This window comes from Dermochelys coriacea, chromosome 1 (assembly GCF_009764565.3).
Source record: "Dermochelys coriacea isolate rDerCor1 chromosome 1, rDerCor1.pri.v4, whole genome shotgun sequence".
NCBI classification, from domain to species: Eukaryota; Metazoa; Chordata; order Testudines; family Dermochelyidae; genus Dermochelys; species Dermochelys coriacea.
Genome location: NC_050068.2, coordinates 219,265,096 through 219,289,019, shown reverse-complemented (window position 1 = coordinate 219,289,019; position 23,924 = coordinate 219,265,096). Strand labels below are relative to the sequence as shown.

The following is a 23,924-nucleotide window of genomic DNA, read 5'->3' as shown; positions in this document are numbered from 1 at the left end:
AAGCTGATCAAAAAATTGGGATACTTTTCTGCAGAACATTTCAATACTTCACCAGAAATTCAAATACTGAAAAATGATGACCTAAAATTGGAAAAACTCAGCCAAAAATTTTTAAAAATCTGTTTGAAAATGCCGCTGCAATGCTGCATGGGAGTTGTAGTTCATGTGTTTCATGCTCCCATTTTCCTCTATACATAGGGCTCTTTGGTCAGACTATATCTCCCATGATGCACCATAATCTTGCCTTTTGGAGAGTCTTACTACACTATATTTGAACCCATGTCTATGAGTGGAAAAACCAGTAGTTTTTCCAACAGGTGCCGCTAAAAAACAGCCAGTTTTTCCCTGTGATTGTTTTGCTCTTCTCCAGCTGAGATCTGTCCTTAACTCACTCAGCTGTTCTTAAGTCTCGTATTAATGAGAACACTGTGTGGTTTAATATTCCATACAGGCTGCAACATATAATCAAGAAATAAATTGAATGGAATAACAGCCTTAATTTTCCATATCCTTGCTTTGGACAATGAGTCAATCCTGACAGCTGCTGAAATGCAGAGCCAGAGCTCAGGACTCAGATTTTGCTAAATGACAGGACGGAAAAGTTTCCACGGGCGAGAGAAAAATATATACAGTGCTCATCAAGGTGAGCTAAGCTCAATCCTGAACTGAAACTGAAATGAGCACGGCTGGAAAAGACAGGAGAGCAGAAATAAACCATGGTTAGAAGACAGGTACTTAATCCAGCACATGCAAATAGTGTCCCTAGAAGCCTTTTTAAGGATTTTCTCATACGACTGTTGTCAATGAGGAGAAGTGGCTACCTGAATGCAGTTAGGAGAAATTGAGAGCAGGAGAAACTCTGAGGGCCAGACACTGACAGAAGAGAATATTCAAAGGTGCTGTTGACTGCCTCATGACATCTACTGGGTATAATGTTCTTGTCAGCCTATCAGCCTGCACCACCTCCAGTCCACAGCTTACTTTGCCTTACTGGATCATGAGTAACAAAGCTCCATAGTCAACAAACAATATTGATTCAAATGAAACTTATCAAGCTTAGATTTGGTTAAACATTGGTAAAATGGTGCTGGAACTGGCTAAAGGTTAGTTTAATGGAGATAAAAAGAAAAGGAGTACTTGTGGCACCTTAGAGACTAACAAATTTATTTGAGCATAAGCTTTCGTGAGCTACAGTTCACTTCATCGGATGCTGTAGCTCACGAAAGCTTATGCTCAAATAAATTTGTTAGTCTCTAAGGTGCCACAAGTACTCCTTTTCTTTTTGCGAATACAGACTAACACGGCTGCTACTCTGAAACCTGTCTTTAATGGAGATGTCAAGGGAATGCTAAACAAAATTCACCTGAACTAACTGAAACAAAATGTTTTGTGCTTTTCTGAATGTGATGTTCTTATCTCATCTCCAGTTGGTTGGGATGGATCACATGACTAGTCACATGGCTGGTGTGCTTTCTAGTTCCATGATTGGGCAATCCTGCATTGCATGATTAAAGCCTAGCAGAAGTCATTTGCACCCTGGTTTGCAAACAGAGAGATTGTGTTTTCCATGAGTCTCCAGGAGCTGTTGTAAAGATCTAGTTGTTTACTTACAAGCAGTATAAAGGGAGCATTGAGCCAATCCCCTGGAAGTCGAACCCATCACCCAGGCCTTTGGCTCTCTGATTCCGGACATTCCTGTCAGGAACTGAAGGGGAGAATATTTCCTTTGCTGCTCTTGCTGCTGCAGGGGCGAATTGATGACAATGAACAGCCTTAGCAGCAAGTTGCTATGACCACATCTCCCCATTCTCTTGTTTTCTACTTGGCTCCTGCCGTTTCAATTCCCAGGCCCACTAAAGACTTTGTAAGGTGGCCCCTCCCCTACTATAGACGTACAGAACAAATTCTGTTTGGCTAAAGGAGTTTTGTTTCAAGATACAATGGTTTTTCACTTAAGGGAAACTTCACCTTCAACGTGCTTAACTTCAGCAACATCAAGATAAACCCAGAATTACTAAGTGCTGAAAATGGTTGAAATGAAGAGGATGAAGCATGCACGATATTCTGTGCCCAGTGGAATGTGCTTCGTCTTCCCGTCTGCTCGCCAGCCACACCAGTGGCTCGGTGCTGCTCTCACACAACCTTGCCTGTAGTGAGGAAGAGTGGCCTCGCTCTGGTACAGAAGAGATTAAGTCACCCTGTTGGGCGCAGCTAACTCCACCCTACGCTGCCCCCTTCACAGGAAGTACAGGGGTGAGACAGGAAATATAAAAACTACATCCTGCAGCTCAGTTGGGGCTGGACCAGGGAAGGAGGCAAATGTCCCTCCGAGGGAGCTGAGCCACCAGCAGAGCGCACAACCAGCAGCGGGCAGAAAAGGCAAACCACTGCCCTGACAATATTGAAGAGGGAATGAAAGAAGGGCTGTGAGACTGGGAACCAGACCCCAGTGGCGATGGAGCCTCCCCACCAAAAGCCAGTAGGAAGTAGGCCAGGGTAACAAGACTTTGGTCCTGTTGTGCTGCCAGGAGGCGATGCAGTGACCCCACATTTCCCGGCTGACCCTGTGCTGGGACCACTCATCATGTCAAGTTCCCTGGACTGGGACTCAGTGGAGCAGCCTGGGCCCAGTTCCCCTTACCCCCCAGGGCTGTATGCTCACTCTCCTTTAGGCCAGAAGGACAGAGATACTGTTTATTTGCTCGGCCCACAACCAAGCGCTCCAACAATTGATTGTGGCTTGTTCAGCCCTCATCCTAGAAGGCCTGAGCCACTGACTATTGTTGTTTGCTCAGCCCGGAGGCCGGAGCTATAGACTGTTTCAGTGCTCAGCTCATTCAGGAGTCCTGAGTCCCAGACGGCATTGCTTAATCTGTCCTTGCCTGGGAGGTCTGAACTTTAGCCTGTTGAATTGCCCAGCTCTCAACCCAGAGTCCAGAGCCATAGACCCTAGTTGTTTACTCCAGCTAGGAGGCCTAAGAGAGAGACTGTTGAATGGCTCAGCCCCCACCTACAAGGGCAGAGCCATAGCTGGCTTGATTGTTTAATCCTTGATCAAGAGACTGGAGCTGTAGACTGCCTGTTGATGTGTTGAACCCTCACCAAGGAGGTTTGAACTGTCATTTGCGCAGCCACCGGGCAGGCCGCCCAACAACTTCATCCAGCAGATATACCAATTCCCCAACACCATCAGTGAGGGTGCCCTGAGCCTGAGACATGGTAGGCTTACACTCCCGCTGTGTAGGATCAAGTTTTCAGTCCACGAAGGCAGAATTATCTAATGGCTATAGCAAGGAATTAACATATTGTCAGGCAATGAGTTCAAATCCCAGATGAATCACTCCCTGGTGGAACTATCCTCTCCAAATACATGTTACTCTGAATAACACAGGCAGGAAGTTAAGTTCACAGGGTGTCTACACTGCAAGTGAAGGGGTGATTATAGTAGGCATATCTACAATGTTTGGGAAGGCATACCGATGCTAGCTTTCAACTAGCTAGTATGGATAATCATAGTACTGATGACATGGTGGCACAGGCTAATTGCTCATGTAAAATGCTGCCAGGGACTTAGGTTGCTAGCCTATGACACCACATCTTCACTACTACTGTCACCTGTGCTAGCTGGATTAAATCTAGCACAGGTATGCCTGCTTGTACTACAATCACACTGATACTTGCAGTGTGGACATACCCACGGGGCTCAAGCCTCAGAAATGCTGCCTGTGAAGTGAATCAGAGTTGATGGTACTTAATATTTCACAGTGTTGGGACCCTAGAGAAGAGACTAGGCCCCGCTGTGACTGAAGGTCAAATGTGATGTCTCCTTTTGCATCAGTTGGCTGAGCTGTACGATTAGGCAAGAAGCAAAATCTGAGTGTCGGGGGGAGGGAACAGAAGTGGCTTCTCGGATGTGGCCTGATCTTTGTTGTGTAAATCAATGAACAAGAAGTGTTTCACCCAAAACATCAGTTTAACATAGATTTCTGTGTTTACTATTCATTTTTTTATAAACCCTATTTATTAAAATATTCAACTATAAGAACAATCATCAAAGCATGCAGGAGAAAAAACAACATGCCAGATACTCAGCTTGTGTTAGTTGGCGGAGCTCCATGGACTTCAATGGACTATGCTGATTTACATCAGCTGCCGTATGCAGCTAGACAGAAATTCTGTTTCAATAGAGAAGATGTACTCTCATCACTGTCTCCACACACTCCCCCTTAATAAAGAGCTTGAATCAGGGAGAAAAAAGGCAAGATACTACATCATGGGCCTGATTCCGATCTCCATTTACACCAGTGTAACATCACTGGCTTCAGTGGAGTTTTTCCTGATATACCACTGTAAGTTAGGTCAGAGTCAAATCCAGTAGGTGTATTCCATACCTCAGATTTTACATGATCTATCTATCATATGCCAGCAATGCCCCTCTGCCACGTACATTGGTCAAACTGGACAGTCTCTACGTAAAAGAATAAATGGACACAAATCAGACGTCAAGAATTAGAACATTCAAAAACCAGTAGGAGAACACTTCAATCTCTCTGGTCACTCGATCACAGACCTAAGAGTGGCTATTCTTCAACAAAAAAACTTCAAAAACAGACTCCAACGAGAGACTGCTGAATTAGAATTAATTTGCAAACTGGATACAATTAACTTAGGCTTGAATTGAGACTGGAAGTGGATGGGTCATTACACAAAGTAAAACTGTTTCCCCATGTTATCCCACCCCACCCCACCCCCGTTCCTCAGACGTTCTTGTCAACTGCTGGAAATGGCCCACCTTGATTATCACTACTAAAGGTTTTCTTCCTCCCCCCCCGCCCTTGCTGGTAATAGCTCATCTTAAGTGATCACTCTGGTTACAGTGTGTATGGTAACACCCATTGTTTCAAGTTCTCTGTGTATATAAAATCTCCCCACTGTATTTTCCACTGAATGCATCCGATGAAGTGAGCTGTAGCTCACGAAAGCTTATGCTCAAATAAATTTGTTAGTCTCTAAGGTGCCACAAGTACTCCTTTTCTTCTTGTGGCAAAGCAGGAAGCTAAATGTGGGTTCCCAATTCTGAGGCCAACACCTTAACCTTAACACTTCTCTATTTATTGTGCCCAGGTCTAAGATTTCAGCTAAGAACTTTTTCTCTCCATAATTTCCTTGCATATGTTTTGTTACTGGAATCTTCACTTCTGACTGGAAAGCCAAGACATTCAGATTTATTTATGATGCTGTAACGTTTCACTCTCAGAATACAAGGATAAATTATTTTCCATCACTGCACTTAACAGAGTTTTCAAAAAAGCAGTCTTGGCAGTGATTGCCTGAATCCTCCTCCTTTCCAATTCTGATGTCTAGCTCTCCAAATTGTTAATCCAATGAAACCAAAATAATCCATCTTCCATTCCAATTTTCAAAGCAAGACTCAATTTTTGGGTTTGCAGACAAAAAGGACAACATTTTCGCTGCCTTTTAAAATTATGTCTTTATTTTATTAAATTGTCTGAGGCGAAAGGCATCTCGAGGACCACCAGGTTCAATACACACTCCATCATAAAGCCCATATAATATTCTATTACATTATAGGAGCTAAATTGTGTCCAGCTTTTGCAGATGCTCAAGGGTGGGGAAAAGGCTCAAGGGACTTTCCACTCATTTGTGCCTCTGTGCAGCAGCAGAACACAGTCATATTCTCAGTGCTCAGGACACACAAAATCTCCATGAAGACAGTACTTACAAGTGACATTAGCTGGCCATGAGAAGGGATAGAGGATTGCCCACTGCATGCTTTCTAAGTGTGGGCAACTGCTGAACTGCAGGTGGCATTGTACCTCTGTGAGGGCACCGCTGTAGCATGCCAGTACAGCTAGTAGCTGAGGAGTCACATCTACTCTAGGAGTATTCCCTTGCTCCTTAATATGGGCATGTTTTTATGTTATTGTATTTAGGGAATATTCCCACAGAGGAAAGAAAAATGGGGTAGGAAACCCCAAGTTATTACAGAACTTAAAATCCATCTGACCCTTCCCTTCAGTCCCCAAAATACAGGCTTGACCGTAAACCAGGTGCTGTTGCTGAGCATACAGCATGGCCAGTGAAGTCAATGGGAGTTGCAGGTATTTAGCTCCTATCGGGCTCATTCACTTAGGCTTCCAACTCCCAGAAACAGCCTGTGAGTCTTCTGAATAACAGCCAGCTTCTCTGCCCATAGGCTTTAGATTAAACACTTCTGGCACCACGCTCAGGAGCGGTGCACAAAGAACGCTATGCAGCTTCTCCACACATAAACAACCAGGCAGAAGCAAGTGCTGGCACAGCTCAGGGAAACCAAGCCTAGATCAAAGTCAAGCTGCTGCTGAAGCTGGTGGGCAGCGTACTAACCAGCAGAATGTTCTGAAATCGGAGCCCAAAGCAACTGACTTCACCATTCACCTGCCACTACTCTTTTTATCGGTGATCTAAAAATAGTTTACAAGTAAAAGAAGTCAGTGTAATGTCATGACTAGAATGTGCCCTGTCCCTTGTCCCCTCCTGGTACCTTTGGGAACAAAAGTCAGCTAATCTCCTAGCACAAATCACCACAAGCAGGGCAAGGAGGGCTGGGCGGAAGGGAGGCAATAGTACTAATTCCATTCTCCACTGTGACCCAGCCACCCAAGCGGCAGCAGATTGGTCCATCCTAAAGGGGACAACTTATCCCCCATCTGCCTACTGAACCATCTAGTGCCAGTCACTGTCAGAGACAGGACACTGAACTAGGTGGACCAAAGCTCGATCCAGAATGACAATTCCCATGTTCCTGTGTAGAGTATGCACTCCTCCATGCACACTCCTGGAGCTCTCTTGGGTTAGTGTAGAACAACAACAGCCTCAAAGCGAGCACAATCTGTCCCTTAATGACCCCAGGACAAACAGCACATTCTACACTACAAAACAGCATATAGAATCATAGAATATCAGGGTTGGAAGAGACCTCAGGAGGTCATCTAGTCCCACCCCCTGCTCAAAGCAGCACCAACCCCAATTAAATCATCACAGCCAGGGCTTTGTCAAGCCGGACTTTGACAGTATGAGTAATTAGACCGGACATCAACAAATGTGCTATAGTGAATGATCCTATACTGGCAAGGAAACAGACCAGAGGATCCAGTAGGTCTTGTCTATCTCTAAGTTCTATGATTTTTATTAAATATAAACATTCCTGGATCTTATTTTACATTATTAATGCACACCCCAAAATACCTTCATTATAATGAGTCAGGATAACAATGTAGGAGATGCCCTAATTCTGGGAATGTCCTGACTTTTTAGTGTTTGATTTCACAACCCTGAACATTGTATTAATTCTGAGTAGGGATAGAGAGCATTTAATTACAGTGGGCATAATCCTCACCTGAGCCAAATATATGTCCTGCACAACTGGAGTGAGGAGGGGAAGGTGGTTCTCAGCCAGAGTTCCACTCCCCCAATCCTGGATTGGCTAAAAACCAAAACAGCCCCCACTATAAATTAGAGCAGCTGAAGGGATAGTCTAAGTTATACTGGCTGCAGAGGCAAGGCACCAGCTGAGGATAAGATGGAATGGGATGTGCTCTGCTTTGCTCCCTAATCAAGCTCTACACTACTTGAGCATTCCCCTGTGTCAGTGGGAATTCTCAGGTGCCCCTTTAGGATAACTTTCTGGCTGCTTTTCACTGTCTCAGCAGCACAAAGCAGCTGGAGTAGAGCTAGCTGGGACTTTTCTGGAAAAAAATATGGGGTTTTTATCAGAAAATGCTGATTTGTTGAAATCAAAAGTAGTTGAAGGGCAGGGTTAATTTCCACGACTCTCCCAAGTCAAAACCTGTTTTAACCTAAATTTCAAAATTATCGAAACACTTGACCCAAGCCGAAATGTTTTTTGGTGTATCGGTTCACAAACATTTTCACGATTTTGACTTTTAGTCCTGATTTGGGATGAGAAAAATATTCAAAATCTCAAACTCCCACAGGATGGGAACACAGTTTCCCAGACAGCTCTGACTGGAGCATGGGCTAAGGATCTGGTCCATACAACTCAGATACGCTGTTTATCATCACAGCTGGCATTGCAACTGTCTGCTCTCCAGTGTTACAAGATTTTGGGACACATGACCGCTCAGTACAGTTGAAAGACATGTCACATGCTGTTTTCTCAGTGGTGACATGCTACAACCCGGCTGGCACCGTGCCTCAGAATGAGTCAGAGTCCATCATCACTTCCACTACCCTCCCGTCCCATTTCTCTTGGTGTAAGCAACTTCCATTCGGTGGTATTCTTTCATGCATGGAGTTCTGAAATCATGTACTGAAACAAATAACATTATGCTTATCTAGTGTTTTTCATCAGGTCTCAGAATGCTTTACAATGGATGTCAATATCATTATCCCCATTTTACAGACAAGGAAACTGAGACAATGATTTGTCCAAGGTCACCCAGCTGGCCAGCAGAGCCAGGAATAGAATCTGGGTCTTTTCAGTCCCAAACCAATGATCTAGCCACTAGGCCATGCTGCCTCTCTCAATAGCAAAAATCTTCCTAATAGGTTTTTAGCTTGTGTTGAGTTTTACTTTAATTACTCATTAAAAGGCAAATCCCATGCCACAGGAGTGCCTGGGAAATGAAATCCTACTCATAAGCCACAAAATAATTTTGGAGACTCAGGGCTGCAAGTAACCCTCACAGTTTTCCCACTCATCCATCCTTAGTGGGGTGGCTGGTGGATTTGTGTGGTTGCAGATCCACTGACCTTCTCATTAACATAACCACCTTAATGTCTTCATCCACCGTGACAGAGAAGGAGCTTTCACAGATCTGGGCTCTGCAGTACTCAGAGTTCACATCCATATTTAAGGACTACTGGCATCCTGCATACCAGGGGGTACAGCAGAATCACACGATTTTCATTGTGTCTATGGCCCTCTGTACCCATGGAAGAGAACCAGGACTTTCTGTAAGTATAGAGGGAGGATGATGTAAATGGTGGATTCTCTGTAACTTGAAGTCTTTAAACTATGATTTGAGGCCTTCAGTAACTCAGCCAGAAGTTAGGGGTCTATTACAGGAATGGGTGGGAGAGGTTCTGTGGCCTGAAATGTGCAGGAGCTCAGACTAGATAATCACAATGGTTCCTTCTGATGTTAAAGTCTATGAGTTGAGGCACTAGACTGGGACTCAAGAGATCTAGATTCATTTCTTTGCCCTTCCACACACATCCTGTGTGACCTTTAGCAGATCACTTAATCTATCTGTTCCCCATCCGTAAAATGGGGATATTTGTACTTCCTTTCTCCCATCCTTTATCTAATCTCTTTAGATTTTGAGGTCTTCAGGGCACAGGCTGCCATGCTGTGTGCTTGTACAGCAATTAGCACAATAGGAGCCCAGTTTCAGCTGGTTTCAGAGTTTTAGCTGGAGCACCTAGGTTCTATTGTAATAAAAATAGGGCTATTACAGGGACTGCAAAATGCAATAAAGTGGGGGGCATAGATTTCTCCCCCTGCCTGACCCTCCTCTTCCCCTCTCAGACACCTCATCACCACCAGCAACCTGACCCTCCTCTCCTCAGCCCATAAACCCCTACACCCACCCCATCCAAATTTGAGTGAATGGTGTTGCAATCTGGCACACAGAGTTGCAACACCACACACGTCTGATCCAGCCAAGAAGCGGTTGGGCCCTGGCCCATGTACTCCAGCCCCCAAATGCACAGCCTATGGACTATGACATCTGTCAGAGATGTAAATGGTACATGTGGATGAGTATAATCATTAGATGGTTTATTACAGGGGACTTAGACTCCAGCTATGTATATAACCCTTATCACTGTAGCAGTCACGTTATAAAGTCCTTGTATCACTCATGCCTTCATGCCTTTTTTTCACTACTCCCTGCACCTGGAACAGCCATTGACAAGGATCAAGAAGGGATTTTGTTCCTGCCAATGTATGCTGGGAGATTATTTTTTTAAATTTCCTTCTTCTGAAGTATCAAAGTTGGTCACAAATGGAGATAGACAGGGTGGGCGAGGGACTCTGAGGTGACTTTGAGTATTCTCTCTCTCGGGTACTTGGCTGGCTGGCTCTTGCTCATATACTCAGGGTCTAACTGACTGCCATATGTGGGTCAGGAAGGAATGTTCCCCCAAGACAAATAGGCAGTGACGCTGGGGGTTTTTAGTCTTTCTCTGCAGCATGTAGGTGTGGGTCACTTGCCAGGATTATCTCTGTACATCTCACTTAATTATTTCCCTGACATTCCAGAAGCCTCAGGCACTGGTGCACCTCAGTCTCTCCTAGTCTCTGCCTGTGGCACACAATTGTCAAGTCTCCTGACAATTGTAATACTTTGATCTTGTTTCAGTTGTTCAGTTTAGTGTGCAAGTGCTGGGTGGTACTGGGGGCCTGTGGTGTATAGCAGGTCAGATTAGATAATGTGGTGGTCCCTTCTGGCCTTACACTCTATAAGACTATGTATCAAGCACATATCCTCTCCTCCTGAAATCTCATTTCTTTAGACTTGTTTTCCATTGCTAAACTCAGCTCTATAACTGACATCTCCTTCCTCCATGCCCATTCACATTAAAAGAATAGACCAAGCAATCCATGCAAGTGCAACAATAGGGATTTTTGGGACACTTTGCATAAATGCTCTTCCAAATGAAATTTCCCTTTTCCCTTTATTTTCTTTCTGTCTTCCTATTATTGCTATAGGGCCCATTTCTGAACCCATTACTCACATAAGCAGCCCCACTGATGTAAATGGGACTGGTCATGTGAATAAGGATTTATAAGATCAGTCCCATAATTGAGGCACTGATCCCAAAGCCCTATTCACATGAATAGCCCTACACTGAAGTCAGTGGGATGGTTCCTGAGAGTAAAGCTTCTGCAGTATTGGCTTTTGGACTGTACACTAGACAGGCAGAGACCTGATCCAAATCTTGCAAGCCAGCCATGAGAGGAGCTTCCATTGACTTCACTGTGAATACTATGCACAGAGGGCTTTTGGTTTCAGCCCCCTGTCTTTTATTTTTCTGTAAAGCACCATGCGCACCCAGGGTGCTGTATAAATAAAGAAATATAAAAGGCTCTGCAAATGAATTTCTTTGTAGAAATGATGGCAAATAGATCTCTAGTGGACTTCTCGTACATAAATACAGGGTTTGATACAATGCCCGTTGAAGTCAATGGTGGGGCTCTCCTTCACTTCACCGGACATTGAATCAGGCCCATAGGACTATATCCACAAAAGGGACTTACACTCAGCATTGCAATGAGTAACTTCAGCTGCCCTGCTGCCCAGTGGAAGCCTCAGCCCGAGGTTAGGCACTCTGGCTCCCCACATACTGCATGGGGAGAATTAGGCTCCTAAGAATGTGATTCAGAGAAGCCAGCATGGTGAGCGGGGGGCCTTCTAAGCTAGCCAGAAGTGAAATGCTGAAAAGAGGGGTGTGGCCTAAGCCTTGGCCCTCAAATGGAGTTAGGTGCCTAAATCTGGACTGGAGGAAGATGCCGATCTCCACTTGGGCTTCACAACCATGAAGCCATTAAGTACCCAAGCCAGCTCAGTTCTTTCTCAAAAAAAAAAAAAAACTCAGGAGGAGGTGATGACCTTATACCCTGTAGTCCAGTGGTCAGAGCTGGGACTTGGACCCAGCCCTCCTACCTCCAGGTGATTTCCCTACTTCCTGAGCTATGGCATATTCTGATGTAGGGCTCTCTCAATTTCTCCTGTTGAAGTTGTTTCACTGAGTATAAAATAAACAAACATTTATTGGAGCTGGAACCTGGGTCTCCCAGGTGGGTGCCCTAACCACTGAGGTATAGAGTCATTCTCAGTCTCTCATCCTGACCCAATGAATATTGCATTCTTTATACAAAGTGGAACAACTTCTATTAGTTGGGGGCACCACTTCCTCCTCCAGTATTGTTTTGTGCAGGGCCCAATGCAGTAGGTATGCTCTTAAGTGGCCTCTAAAAATCCCTTCTAGATCAGGCCCCACAGACAAGATAGGTGGGGATTTTGAGGATCCTACCAGGGCTTAGGTGCTGAGAAGCCAAGCAGCATCAGAATTTAGACAGATTTGTGCATGCCCACACACAGAAATTTAGGCACCATGTTGACTTTGCCAGGGCAACGTTGGCATCTAAAGAATGTAAGTGTATACAGGGTTAGTAAGCAACTGAGCAGAGGAGTTGGGGATCTAAATTTATGTGTTAGATGCCTAAAATGGCATTTTGGCACCCACATCCCTTTGCAGGTCTAGCCCATAGTGCATATAAAACAGTGTTAACACTGTAAATGTCTAGAAATTGATAAAATATGGACCTAATCCTGTAAGTCCCCCACTGGCATGAATAGTCCTCCTTTACTCACAAGTAGTCCCATTTATTTCACTGGGGTTTCTGGGACTGGGTCTATATTTGTTTTATTTTTTTTTTTAAACTCAGTATGGTATAAGAAAAGTGCTTGACATACAGTATTTGTAGCCAGGATGATCTTAGATAATGCTGTTACATGTGTGGTGAATTTCTGTAATCCACTGTCCTTTATCACAAAATGGTAATGCTAAATGTATGTAATTGTCTTATTAAGAGCTTCAAATCAATATGAGTAAGATCCAGGTGATTTTAGAATAATTTGGGAGTGATGTTTTGGCTATTTGTTAACTGCTCATCTGTTTGAGTGTCTCACTTTTTTTATATACTGCCTGTCCCCCTAGTACCTTAGTGCTTTAGAAAATTAAGAGTATGGGCCAGATCATCAGCTGATATAAATCAGTGTCGCTCCATTGACTTCAGGTGGAGTCAATTGACACCAATTGAGGATACTACATAACTTCATTAAGAACACAAACCAAGGGTCCTATTTTACATTCTTTCTGCTTCCAAAACAGCCCCTGGCTTCAGGATGAGCTTGGGGGAGGGAGGCTCAGGGAATGCAGGTTTGAGCCCCAACTCGGCATTTTATGGTTTTACTGAATAAGGATGTTTGATAGTTAACTAGTTTCAAAAATACACCAATATTTAATCTGTTGCATTTCTAATTATGTGGGTCGGTCTCTCTCTCTCTCTCTCCTTTTTGAACATTAAGAAACGTTAACAGCTGAAAATTAATAAGCTAATAAACGAGACAATATTTTACCAGATGTTATCGATGCATCCTTGCTGGCTTCATGCATAGACATATACAATAGAAAATGTCTATCTGCAATATGCCAGTCTATAATTTTGCTCTCGTTTCACAAATGTTGCATTTGCATAGATTATAAGGAGCAAAAAATCTAGCCTGTAACCAGGATACACTTCCTTTCCGAGTGGATTTTTTTTTTTTTAAGAAAGCCATCCCTGCAGATGCATAATGCGGTGGGTGCAGCGTTGCACAAGACAGCAGGAGGGGGGACAGACCCCCCCCCAAATCCATCGATATCAAGTTTAGATGGAAGAGAGAAAGTTAATGAGTTCAGCTCACATGTCATCCCCCCCCCCCCCGCGCACCCATTTAAGGACAATGAAGGGTTTTGAAAGTAAGCAGCTGGGCTTATCTCCTCTGTCTCCAGGACTGGGCAGGAATCTGGGACCTCTGGTACAGTACGTGCCATCCGTACTAGGACAGTTTACAGATGTGCTGCCTGACTCCTTGCTATTTATAGCAGCCTCTTCTACCAAGGTACTCGAGGTGGTTGTAACGCAGGAACAGGCATGTTCCTTTGATTTATTGCTGGAAGTATATTCGTTTAAGACAACTCCGCTCTTCTCATAGCAGGGCGAGCGAAGCACGTCCCTGGACCTTTACCACACACACCCGTTTGCAGAGATGAGTGTCCCTACCACACACACACACTGTTAGGGTTCACTGCAAGGGAGACTGAGGGGGCTTGGGGCTAATTCCTTTTAAATAGCGGCAAAAGAGGGGAAACAGACAGAAGCTCGCGCTCGTCCCTTACCGCTGCAGGGATATTACGAGAATGGAGGTCAGCTCTGTGTGTGTGTGTGTGTGTGTGTGAGAGAGAGAGAGAGAGAGAGGCTGAAGCGGAATAGCAGTGTGAGCTGGTTAGCATGCAGAACCATGATGGATACACATTTCACGGCGCTGCATAGCGGGTAAGCGTAAGTTAAATATTCAGCAAGAACACGGGGCATTGCCTATTAATAGAAGCCGAGAGTTGGGCGCTCGCTCTCCCACCTGCAGGCAGCCGGGGGATTTGATTCTGCCTCTTCCCCCCCCCCACCCCGCCCCCGGGAGCAAGAGAATAGCCGCAGCCCCTGGAAAGCCTCCGCCAGGTCACGGCGAGCTCAGTGAGTATCAGATGCTACTGACCCCATTACCGCTCGGATGCTTCTCCAGAGCAAAGCAGTGCAAGGCGGGGGAAGGCTGCTAAAGGACGTGGAGCTAACGGGAAAATATTCTCTCTCTCTCTCGCTGCAGCACCCTGGATAGCTCCTAGGGGACCCTCACCAAGCCATGCGAGAGCCTTCCCCACCGCCCCGGCCAACTAGCCGGCTTGCCCGCGGCGCCGGGGGGGCTCTGCTTCCCCTGGGCAGCCGCGCTAGGAGCTCTCCCAGGTGCTGCAGAGACCCGGCTCCCTAACTCCCCGGCCGTCCTGCGAAGAGCTGCCCGGGATGCTGCCGCGCTCCGCCCCCTCCCACACCAACCCCCTCGGGGCTCCCGGAGCTGTCCCGGGACGGCGCCCCGCCTCCTCCCCGCCCCAGCCCCCGCACAGCCGGCCGCCCGGCGCTTGCAGCAATGGAGTGCGCCGAGCGCCGGACTGAGAAGCATTTGCTCCTTCGCGTTACCGAGCCGCAAAGCCCTTGAAGCTGCTTCCGAGCAAAGCCTGCCGCGTGAGGCCAGCGCAACCTGAGGCGGAAAGTTCTTGCCATGTAGGGATCGACGCGCCGCTAGAGAGGAGCCCAGCCAGAGTAGGGGCCATGCAAACACGCAGTGGCCGGAGCAAGCAGAAGGAGCGGGGAAAGTTTTGCACTTGCTGCTGCTCGCGGGGTGCGTGTCCGGGGACAGGGGTCCGGGGGGGACAGGTCCCTGTGCCTCGCTTCCTTACCTCGGTGTTCTCAGTAGCATTCTCCGCCATTTTCCTCCTTAGGAGCAGGCAGCGGGAGGAGTGTTTCATTCCCATAAGAGCCAGCCAAGGGGTTGGGGCTTGGGGCTCTGTGCTTTTTTTTTTATTATTAAAAAAAGATCTCCAAAAACTGGCACACACACAAAAAGGCAACAAATTAATTTGCTTTGTCCTTTCTGCTGCCTCCACTGGCACCAATTTTCCTTTGACACTTCCAAGTTCTTCTTCCCTTTCCCCCTCTTTTCCGCCTCCACCAAGCTCTTGAGATGAGTTAGGAGGCAACCCCCTCTTCAGCTTACACTAAAGGCTGCCGGGCGGCACGTCCTGCTCCCTCGGAGAAAGCGATCGGGCTAAAAAGGCAAGAAGCACCAACTAAACTGAACTTGGGCGTGCAGTGACCAGTGGGGCATCTTTGTGTCCTGTGGCTAATCTTCCAGAGGCAGAGGGAGCCAGAGACAAAGCAGCGGGGCCAGGAAACCATAGCCCCTTCCTTTCTTCTTTGGGCTCCTCTCTCTCTCTCTCTAAGTCTCCACTCCAGAAAACTTGCTTTTAAGGAAGGAGCCCACACTGCTCACGCTGGTAAAGCATTTGCTAGCTTCTTTCCGTGGCTATCTTCAAAAGGAAGCAGCATCCCCTTCCTGTTCTTGGGCTGGGCTCCTGTCCTACTCCGCAAGTTGATCTCCTGTACCTTTCTTGGGAGGCACAATTATATCAGTCTCTCCCCCCCCCCGCACGCACACACACAACTTTCTTCCTTCCTTCGCCCCCACCCCTTAGGAACAGCCCCACTTTTCTTTCCAAAGCCTCGCTGCCCTTGAGAAGGATTTTATGGGTCAGTCCATTAACTCCTTCTACTCCGGCTTCTTTTCTCTTTGGCTTTGGAGGAAGCCTGTTTCGCTCTGGTTTTGTGCGTGTGCCTCTTCCTCCCAGCTGCTGTTACATCTAGCCTGAGCCTGCCTCCCAAACAGACTCCGGGTGCAGAAAGATCGCCCTGGTCTGAGCACAGCTGCTCAGCAAAGCCAGAACAAGCGTTTTGTTTGTCAAGCCCTTCCTTATGGCCATCCTCCTCCCTGGGAACTGTCGCTAAGTGCCCCCCTTCCCGCGCGTTTCTCTGGTTCTCCCTTTCCCATCACCTTTTAGATGCATGTGGAGCTAGATTTGCCTGGCTCGTTTTGGTGGCTCTAGGGGCAGGAGGAGGTGTATGTTACACAATGCATTCCTGGGTCTTCACTTTATTCCAGGGTTGATCCCCAACCCGCTGTGATCGTGTTGATCTCGTTGGGGGAGTGAGGTGAGAAAATAAAGCTAGAGGGGTTTATTTCACGTTGGATTTAAGTACCTGACCAACTTCACTACCATTCGTTGTCCTAACTCATTTCTACCCGTCAGGCCAGCATACGTCCAAAGAGGCTTAAACATTTCTTTTGGGTGCCTATTTTTAGTACCCACATTCATACCCCCACCCACCCACCCCACTCCCCTGCTGTTTATCCTTCTCTGATTCTGACAGATTTTTTTTGCGCAGCCTCTTTTATAATCTCCTGTAACAAAAGAGCGCAAGAAGAGTGTATCCTTAGCTGACCTCTGCAAGGCTGGCAACACATCAGATGCTATGCAAGCAACAGGAGCCCATGCGCGCACAGTAAGCAGGGATATTCCTGGGGGAGGTGTTAGTGGCTTATCTAGCCGACAGCCCGAGTGGTTGTGCTGCCTTCTCTCCAGGAATGGGGCTAAACGGGCTGGACAACGGAAACAAGTAGAGGGGAAAGGTCGGAACATTTTTTATGGGCTCACTTACACAGAGATGCAGCTACTCCCCCCTTAAGCGGAGATGGAAGCCCTGTGATGAATTTCAGGGACGTGATAAATGTATACATACATACCAAGGAACTGGAGATTCTAGCCATGTGAGCAACTGCACGGAGATGTGACACATAAACATAGGTGGCCATGATGCTATGAGTTAAATTACAGAGTAATGTCTTAGACGCATACCAGGTAACTGGAGGTGATACCACTGTGAAAAATTGCAGAGCCATTTGATAAATCATCCATTTGTCTTACACCTTTGACTGCCCACTAACCCACCCCATGTTATCCTAACATGCCAAACCTTTTAGTAGTTTCAAACAGCTGCCATTTTTTTAAATGATCCTTTCAGAACAATGTTTCCTTCTCCTCCCAAATGTGGAATTTAAAGCCTGCCCCAAATCACACTGCAAGATTCAGTATTGTACCAATAAGAGGTTGAAGCAGCCTGGCAGAGCTAGAAATGGGGCATTCTCTTTTTTCAGTGGGACATACATAGAGAACTTGAAGCTCCTCTGATGTCGGCTCTTAAAATGGAGACAATTTTTGCTTTAAAAAGCTTTTAGATCATTTTAAAGTTTTTTCTGGCTTTCCCAGAGCTTTGTACACTTGAACTCAGAGTAATCAAATAACCCAATAAAAGTTTAAATCTAAAACAGTTGCCAAATGCTCTGTCACATACAGAATACCAGGTGGTGTGAAGTTTTTATCAGCATGAGTTTGGGATGATCTGCGTAGCTCAGTGGTGGTTTCCCTATTTATGAGTAATATACCCAGCCAAAAATTATGCTACTAACTCCTTTAGACAGACCACACCAGCCTTGTCTACCCTGGCAAGTTTCTGCTCAGGAGAGCAGCTTTCTGCACTGTAACTCCCGAGGTGCACACACTGCCAAGCCACTTAGTGCACAGAAACTGCGCAGTTGCAGCGCGGTAAAAAAAACACCCCGACAAGAGGCAGACGGCTTTCTGCACTGGGGGTACAGCGCTGCAGTGCCAGTGTAGACACCCTGGTCGATTAGAGCGCTGCGATTGTTCTCCAGGAGGTGTCCCACAACGCCTGTTCTCACCTCTCTGGTCATCAGTTTGAACTCTACTGCCCTGCCCTCAGGTGACCAACCGTGAGTCCCACGCCTTAAATTCCTTGGGAATTTTGAAAGTCCCCTTCCTGTTTTCTCGGTGACGAGTACAGTGGTCTCAGCGCATCTCTCCAGGCGGCCATGCCTGCTCCACACACCAGGCGATCCCCCACTTGGAGCAATGCAGAGCTGCTGGACCTCTTCAGCGTTTGGGGAGAGGAGGCTGTCCAGTCCCAGCTGCACTCCAGCCATAGGAATCATGATACCTACGGACAGATTTCATGATGCATAACAGAAAAGGGCCATGACCAGGACACACTGCAGTGCAGGGTCAAAGTGAAGGAGCTGCAGAACGCCTACCACAAGGCACGGGAGGCAAACCGCCACGTCCACAAGCTGCCAGTTCTACAAAGAGCTGGACGCGATACTCAGGAGCGACCCCACCTCCACTGCAAAGGCCACTGTGGAGACTTCAGTGCCTTGCATGCCAGTTAAGAGTGGACCGAGCCAGGACGAGGAAATCTTGGACGAGGATGTGGAGGGGGACCCAGAGGCAGAGGACAACTCAGAGGTCAGAGATGCATGCAGCCAGGAGCTCATTTCTACCCGGGAGGAGACTAGCCAGTCACAGCTGTTGGATGTTGGTGAAGCACAAAACAGGAGGGGAGGCCTTGAGTAAGTGGATTTGATTTTGGGAATCACTGAAGTGAGTTGTTGGGGGCAGGAAGGTTGCAGAAAGCAGGCTTGTGTCTGTATGATGCGTGTACCACCATATGCCTAGTCTGAATGGCAGAACAGGGTGTTGATTGACTCCCTCACTTCACTGGAATCTGTCTCGAAGATCTCCAGGAAACTCTCATGGAGATACTGGGCAATCTGCTGCCACAGGTTCTTTGGCAGAGCTGCTTTGTTTCTTGCCCCATTAAGGGTAACTTTCCCTCACCACTCTGCCGTCACTTGGGGGAACGACCATTGCTGCACACAGGTGAGCTGCATAAGGGCCAGGGCAGAAGCTGCAGTTTTGGAGAAGACCCTCCCTTGATTCCCTTCTCACCCTCAGCAGTGAGTTACCTTCCATAATGAACACAGCCTGTGGAAAATGTGGGGACCAGAATGATTACCTGGCCCCCGCTACAGTGCTGGCTCTTCCCAAGAGCCAGGTGCACAGTATACAGTAGGGTCCGGGAACACTGATTTCCCCTGCCCCTGTGGCTACTCACCATTTTGCGGGTCTTGTGGCTCATGTGTGCTTGCCTCAGGTCAGCCAGTTAGTGACAGGTATGTGAATAGTGGCTGTGCTTTAAGTCATTGAATCAGTGTTCTGTGTGTTGCAAACGATACTGCTTCTGTAAAATGTTGCATTTTGGCTTCACAGAGATGACCTTGGGAGCCCAGTCTCCCTCTTTGTTATCGCTGGCTGAACGGCTGTGCAGAATTAAGAAGTGGCCTCAATGAACTAAGAAGGACTTTCTGCATGAGGTATTGATGCACTCCCCGGCCAAAAAACAGGAATTGAAGGAGTGATCGGACAGTGAGAAGAGGGACCGAAAGGAGAACGTGGCACGCCAGAATGAAGCAACAGAGTGGCTCTTAAACATTATGGAGCGCCAAGCGGACATGCTCCAGGCAATACTACCACTGCAAACCAAGCAGTTCTGCACCCACCCTTCCCTGCAGCTGCTGTCGTAAAACTCTTTCCCATGCGCCCCCCAGACACCACCAACACACTCTTATCAACCTCCTGGCTCCAGTCTGTACCCGCAGTATTCTACTCCTCCCCCATCACAGTCCAGCACTGCAGACTCCCAATACCCACTGCAGTTTAGCCCTGCTGAAGTACAGCACCCGCTGCACTGTATTCCAAAGGAGAAGGTTGGATATGATCCCTGGACATATAAAAATCTTTAACCATCCCGGGACCCCACCTCCTCCTGGGCCCTTCCCTTCCCCATCCCCCTCAGTGCTGATGGGGTTTTTTTGTGTGTGTGTCTGTGTCCTCCAGTTGTTATTTTTTAGTAAAAGGATTGGGTTAGTTTGAAAGTAATCGTTATACCACTAATTGACAGCAAACAGAGCCCTGCAAGGCAACAGACAGTTATCCTAAACCTTCATATTGCACTGTCTGCACCAATCACAATCACCTCCTAGCCTTACAAGCACTGCACAGCAGCAAATATTAGTGGCTTTCAGATTCAAATTGCTGCCTTAAGGCATCCCTGATCCTTATGGCCCTGCGCTGCACCCTCTAATAGCCCTGGTCTTTGGCTGTTAAAAATTCAGCCTCCAGGCACTGAGCGTCAGCGGTCCAGCCCTGAATGTACCTTTCACCCTTCCCTTCACAAATATTAAGGAGCATACAGCACACGGCTATAAGCATAGGAATATTGTCATTGGCCAGGTCCAGCTTCCCATAGAGGCAGGGCCAGCGGGCCTTTAAATGGCCAGAGGCACACTCAATAGTCATTCTGCACTTGCTCAGCCAGGTTGTTGAACTTCTCCTTGCTGCTGTCAAGGTGCCCCATGCATGGCTTCATAAGCCATGACATTAAGGGGTAGGTGGGGTCTCCCAGGATCACAATGGGCATTTTGACTTCCCCTACGATGATTTTCTGGTCTGGGAAGAAAGTCCCTGCTTGCAGCTTCCTGAACAGGCCAGTGTTCCGAAAGATGCATGCGTCATGAACCTTCCCAGACCAGCCTGCATTAATGTCCATGAAATGGTGATCCACAAGCGCCTGGAGAACCATAGAAATACCCCTTCTGATTAATGTACTCAGTGGCTAGGTGGTCTGGTGCCAGAATTGGAATGTGCGTGACATCTAGTGCCCCTCCGCAGTTAGGGAAGCCCATTTGTGCAAAGCCATCCACTATGTCATGCACGTTGCCCAGAGTCACAGTCTTTCGGAACAGGATGCAATTAATGGCCCTGCACACTTCTATCAATAAGAGTCCAGTGGTCAACTTTCCCACGCCAAACTGGTTAGCGACCGATCGGTAGGAGTCTGGAGTAGCCAGCTTCCACAGTGCAATCGCCATGCGCTTCTTCAACGGCAGGGCACCTCTCATTTTCGTGTCCTTGAGCCGCAGGGCTGGGGCGAGCTCGTCACACAGTCCCATGAATGTGGCTTTCCTAATCCAAAAGTTCTGTAGCCACTGGGCTAGTCATCCCAGACGTGCATCATGATGTGATCCCACCACTCAGTGCTTGTTTCCTGAACCCGAAAGCAGCGTTCTACTGTGGTCAGCACCTCCATGAATGCCACAAGCAATTTCGTGTTGTGTTAGTCAGAGTGAGCAGCATATTGGTAAACAGTGCGGGATCCATTCCTGCAGACTGAAGAGGCAGGGCGCGCAGTGCACAAACCATTGAAAGATGGTGCCAAATGCGGAAAGAAGCACAAGGATTGCTGGGATGCGAAGCAATGCATCACAGGGCATTGGGATAGGACCCACGATGCCCCGTGACCCCATCCGCCTTCCCACAACTCTTAGCAGCAGAAGAGGAAGAGATGCTCTGTGGGATAGCTGCCCAGAGTGCACAGCTCTGAATACTGCTGCAAGTGGTGGAAGTGTGAACACGCTATTGCACAGGCAGCTGACAGTGTGAACACAGAACAGCAGTTTCCCTTCAGCGCTCTCTGAGCGGTGCTGTAACTGCCGGCGCTGTAACTCTGCCAGCGTAGACATACCCACCATATGTACAGGTTTCAGAGTAGCAGCCGTGTTAGTCTGTATTCGCAAAAAGAAAAGGAGTACTTGTGGCACCTTAGAGACTAACAAATTTATTAGAGCATAAGCTTTCGTGAGCTACAGCTCACTTCATCGGATGCATTTGGTGGAAAATACAGTGGGGAGATTTATATACACACACAGAGAACATGAAACAATGGGTTTTATCATACACACTGTAAGGAGAGTGATCACTTACGATGAGCCATCACCAGCAGGAGGAAAACCTTTCATGGTGACAAGCAAGGGGGGCCATTTCCAGCAGTTAACAAGAACGTCTGAGGAACAGTGGGGGGTGGGGTGGGGTGGGGGGGAGAAATAACATGGATAAATAGTTTTAGTTTGTGTAATGACTCATCCACTCCCAATCTCTATTCAAGCCTAAGTTAATTGTATCCAGTTTGCAAATTAATTCCAATTCAGCAGTCTCTCGCTGGAGTCTCTCACTGTTTTTGAAGTTTTTTTGTTGAAGGATAGCCACTCTCAGGTCTGTAATCGAGTGACCGGAGAGATTCAAGTGTTCTCCGAGTGGTTTTTGAATGTTATAATTCTTGACGTCTGATTTGTGTCCATATCTGTATTTAGGCAGATAAATAAGAGGCAGGTTTTTAAAAGTGTTCTGTATCCAGTAGTTTCCATTCAGATAGGTATGCCCAGAATTTCAAAAGAGCTCAGCTCCCTTTTACGCAGTTAAATGAAGAGACAGATTTTCAAAAGTGCTCAACACCCAGCAGCTCCAATAAAAATCTTGTCACTTAAGATACCTAAATGAGAGTTGTTGAGCGCTGAGCTCCTATGAAGGCCTGACCTTATAGAGAGGGGGTCTAGGAAAATGTTTTGAAACCCCATGCTACTTGGGGCCATCTACTTTATACCAAAGGCAAATGATTTGTTCTTCAGAAGTACATGTATTAGTCAAGGGGAAAAGTCATCCCTTGCAAGAGTGAATTATTCATGGGGGGGGGGGGCTCTGAACTCCAACTAAGAGGCAGGGAAATGTCTCACATTTTGATGCTGCAGCACTTTGGTAGCAAAGACACACTGCCTAATGCCTAGAATTAAATTCTGCCCTCAGATTTGTACATGCAACTCCCCTTGACAGCAGAGAGAAAAATTGACTATAAGTGCTGAACTTGGGGCATATTCCTGGTACGTGTGCTTTGTTTCAGACATTAAGCAAGATATAAACAATAAAAGTACATTAATTTATTTATAACACTTCCAGGAGATGGCCAAAACATTTGATTTTAAATAAATAATGCATGTGAAGTCCATAAAGCATAAAAAGGGGGGTGGGGAGGATACAAGAAATTTTTTACTTTCATTTCTCCAAGATGGTAGGTGCTGTGATTGCTGGAGCTCTGGTATTGGCTGAGTGTCACAGTGTGGATAGAGCACTGAATTGGGACTCAGGAAACTTGGGTTCTATTCTTGGCTTTGCCATTGGCCTGCTGAGTGACCTGTGGTAAGTCACATACCTCTCGGTGCCTCAGTTTCCCCATCAGTAAAATGTGGATAATGATAGTGACTTCCTTTGTAAAGTATTCGAGACCTACTGATAAAAAGACTGTACAAGAATTATGTATTATTGTTTACTCGCATGACCCCATGAGGTAAACCAAGGAAGCTGTAGCCCATATATTACAACACTTTAAAAAACAAAAGACAGATTGACTGGTGGTTTTAGTTCCTGGGGGAAAGTAATGCTCCTTTGAACTGAAAATATGACTCCCAGTGGGCTCTGTACCTCAGTGGTAGCCACTTTTCAGCCCAAGTATACACACACATCTGTATCCATGAATGGCATGGCTAGAGTACCTGGCTGCAGTGTTAATCTACAACTGGTATAAAAACAGCTAGGATAATTGACATCTAGAGTTACAAAAGTGGTATGGGTATGGAGTATGGACTACCACAAATTATTTCAAACCACTGATAGCAGCTTTTCCTGTAAAATTACTAATCTGGAAGAATTCAAAGCAGGTCTGCTGCTGTGATGGTTCAAATGGAGCTGGCATGGCCACAACCAGTGTGGGAGCACTTCCAATAGGACCACGACACTGCTCCAGGCACTAACATCAAGTTCAACAATGGAAGGCTGGACAGGCGAGGAAAGGGTTTCACACAGAGAGGAAAGGAGACTGGAAGGAAGAACAGGAGACAGGTAGGGCAAGAGAAGAGTGGAAGAGAAGGAAGAAAGGAAAG

General features: G+C 46.7%; 1 protein-coding gene across 2 annotated transcripts in view; it reads right to left on the bottom strand.

The window, feature by feature from the left end:
* The window catches only part of PRMT8 (protein arginine methyltransferase 8), a 111,538-nt gene extending 95,246 nt beyond the window's left edge, over positions 1-16,292 (bottom strand). For both annotated transcript variants that reach the window (XM_038388050.2, XM_043514601.1), the window contains exon 1: positions 15,085-16,292. In XM_038388050.2, coding sequence (XP_038243978.1) covers positions 15,085-15,159 — 75 coding nt within the window. In that variant the 5' untranslated portion in view covers positions 15,160-16,292. The remainder of the gene's footprint in view (positions 1-15,084) is intronic.
* Between the last annotated feature and the right edge of the window lie 7,632 nt (positions 16,293-23,924).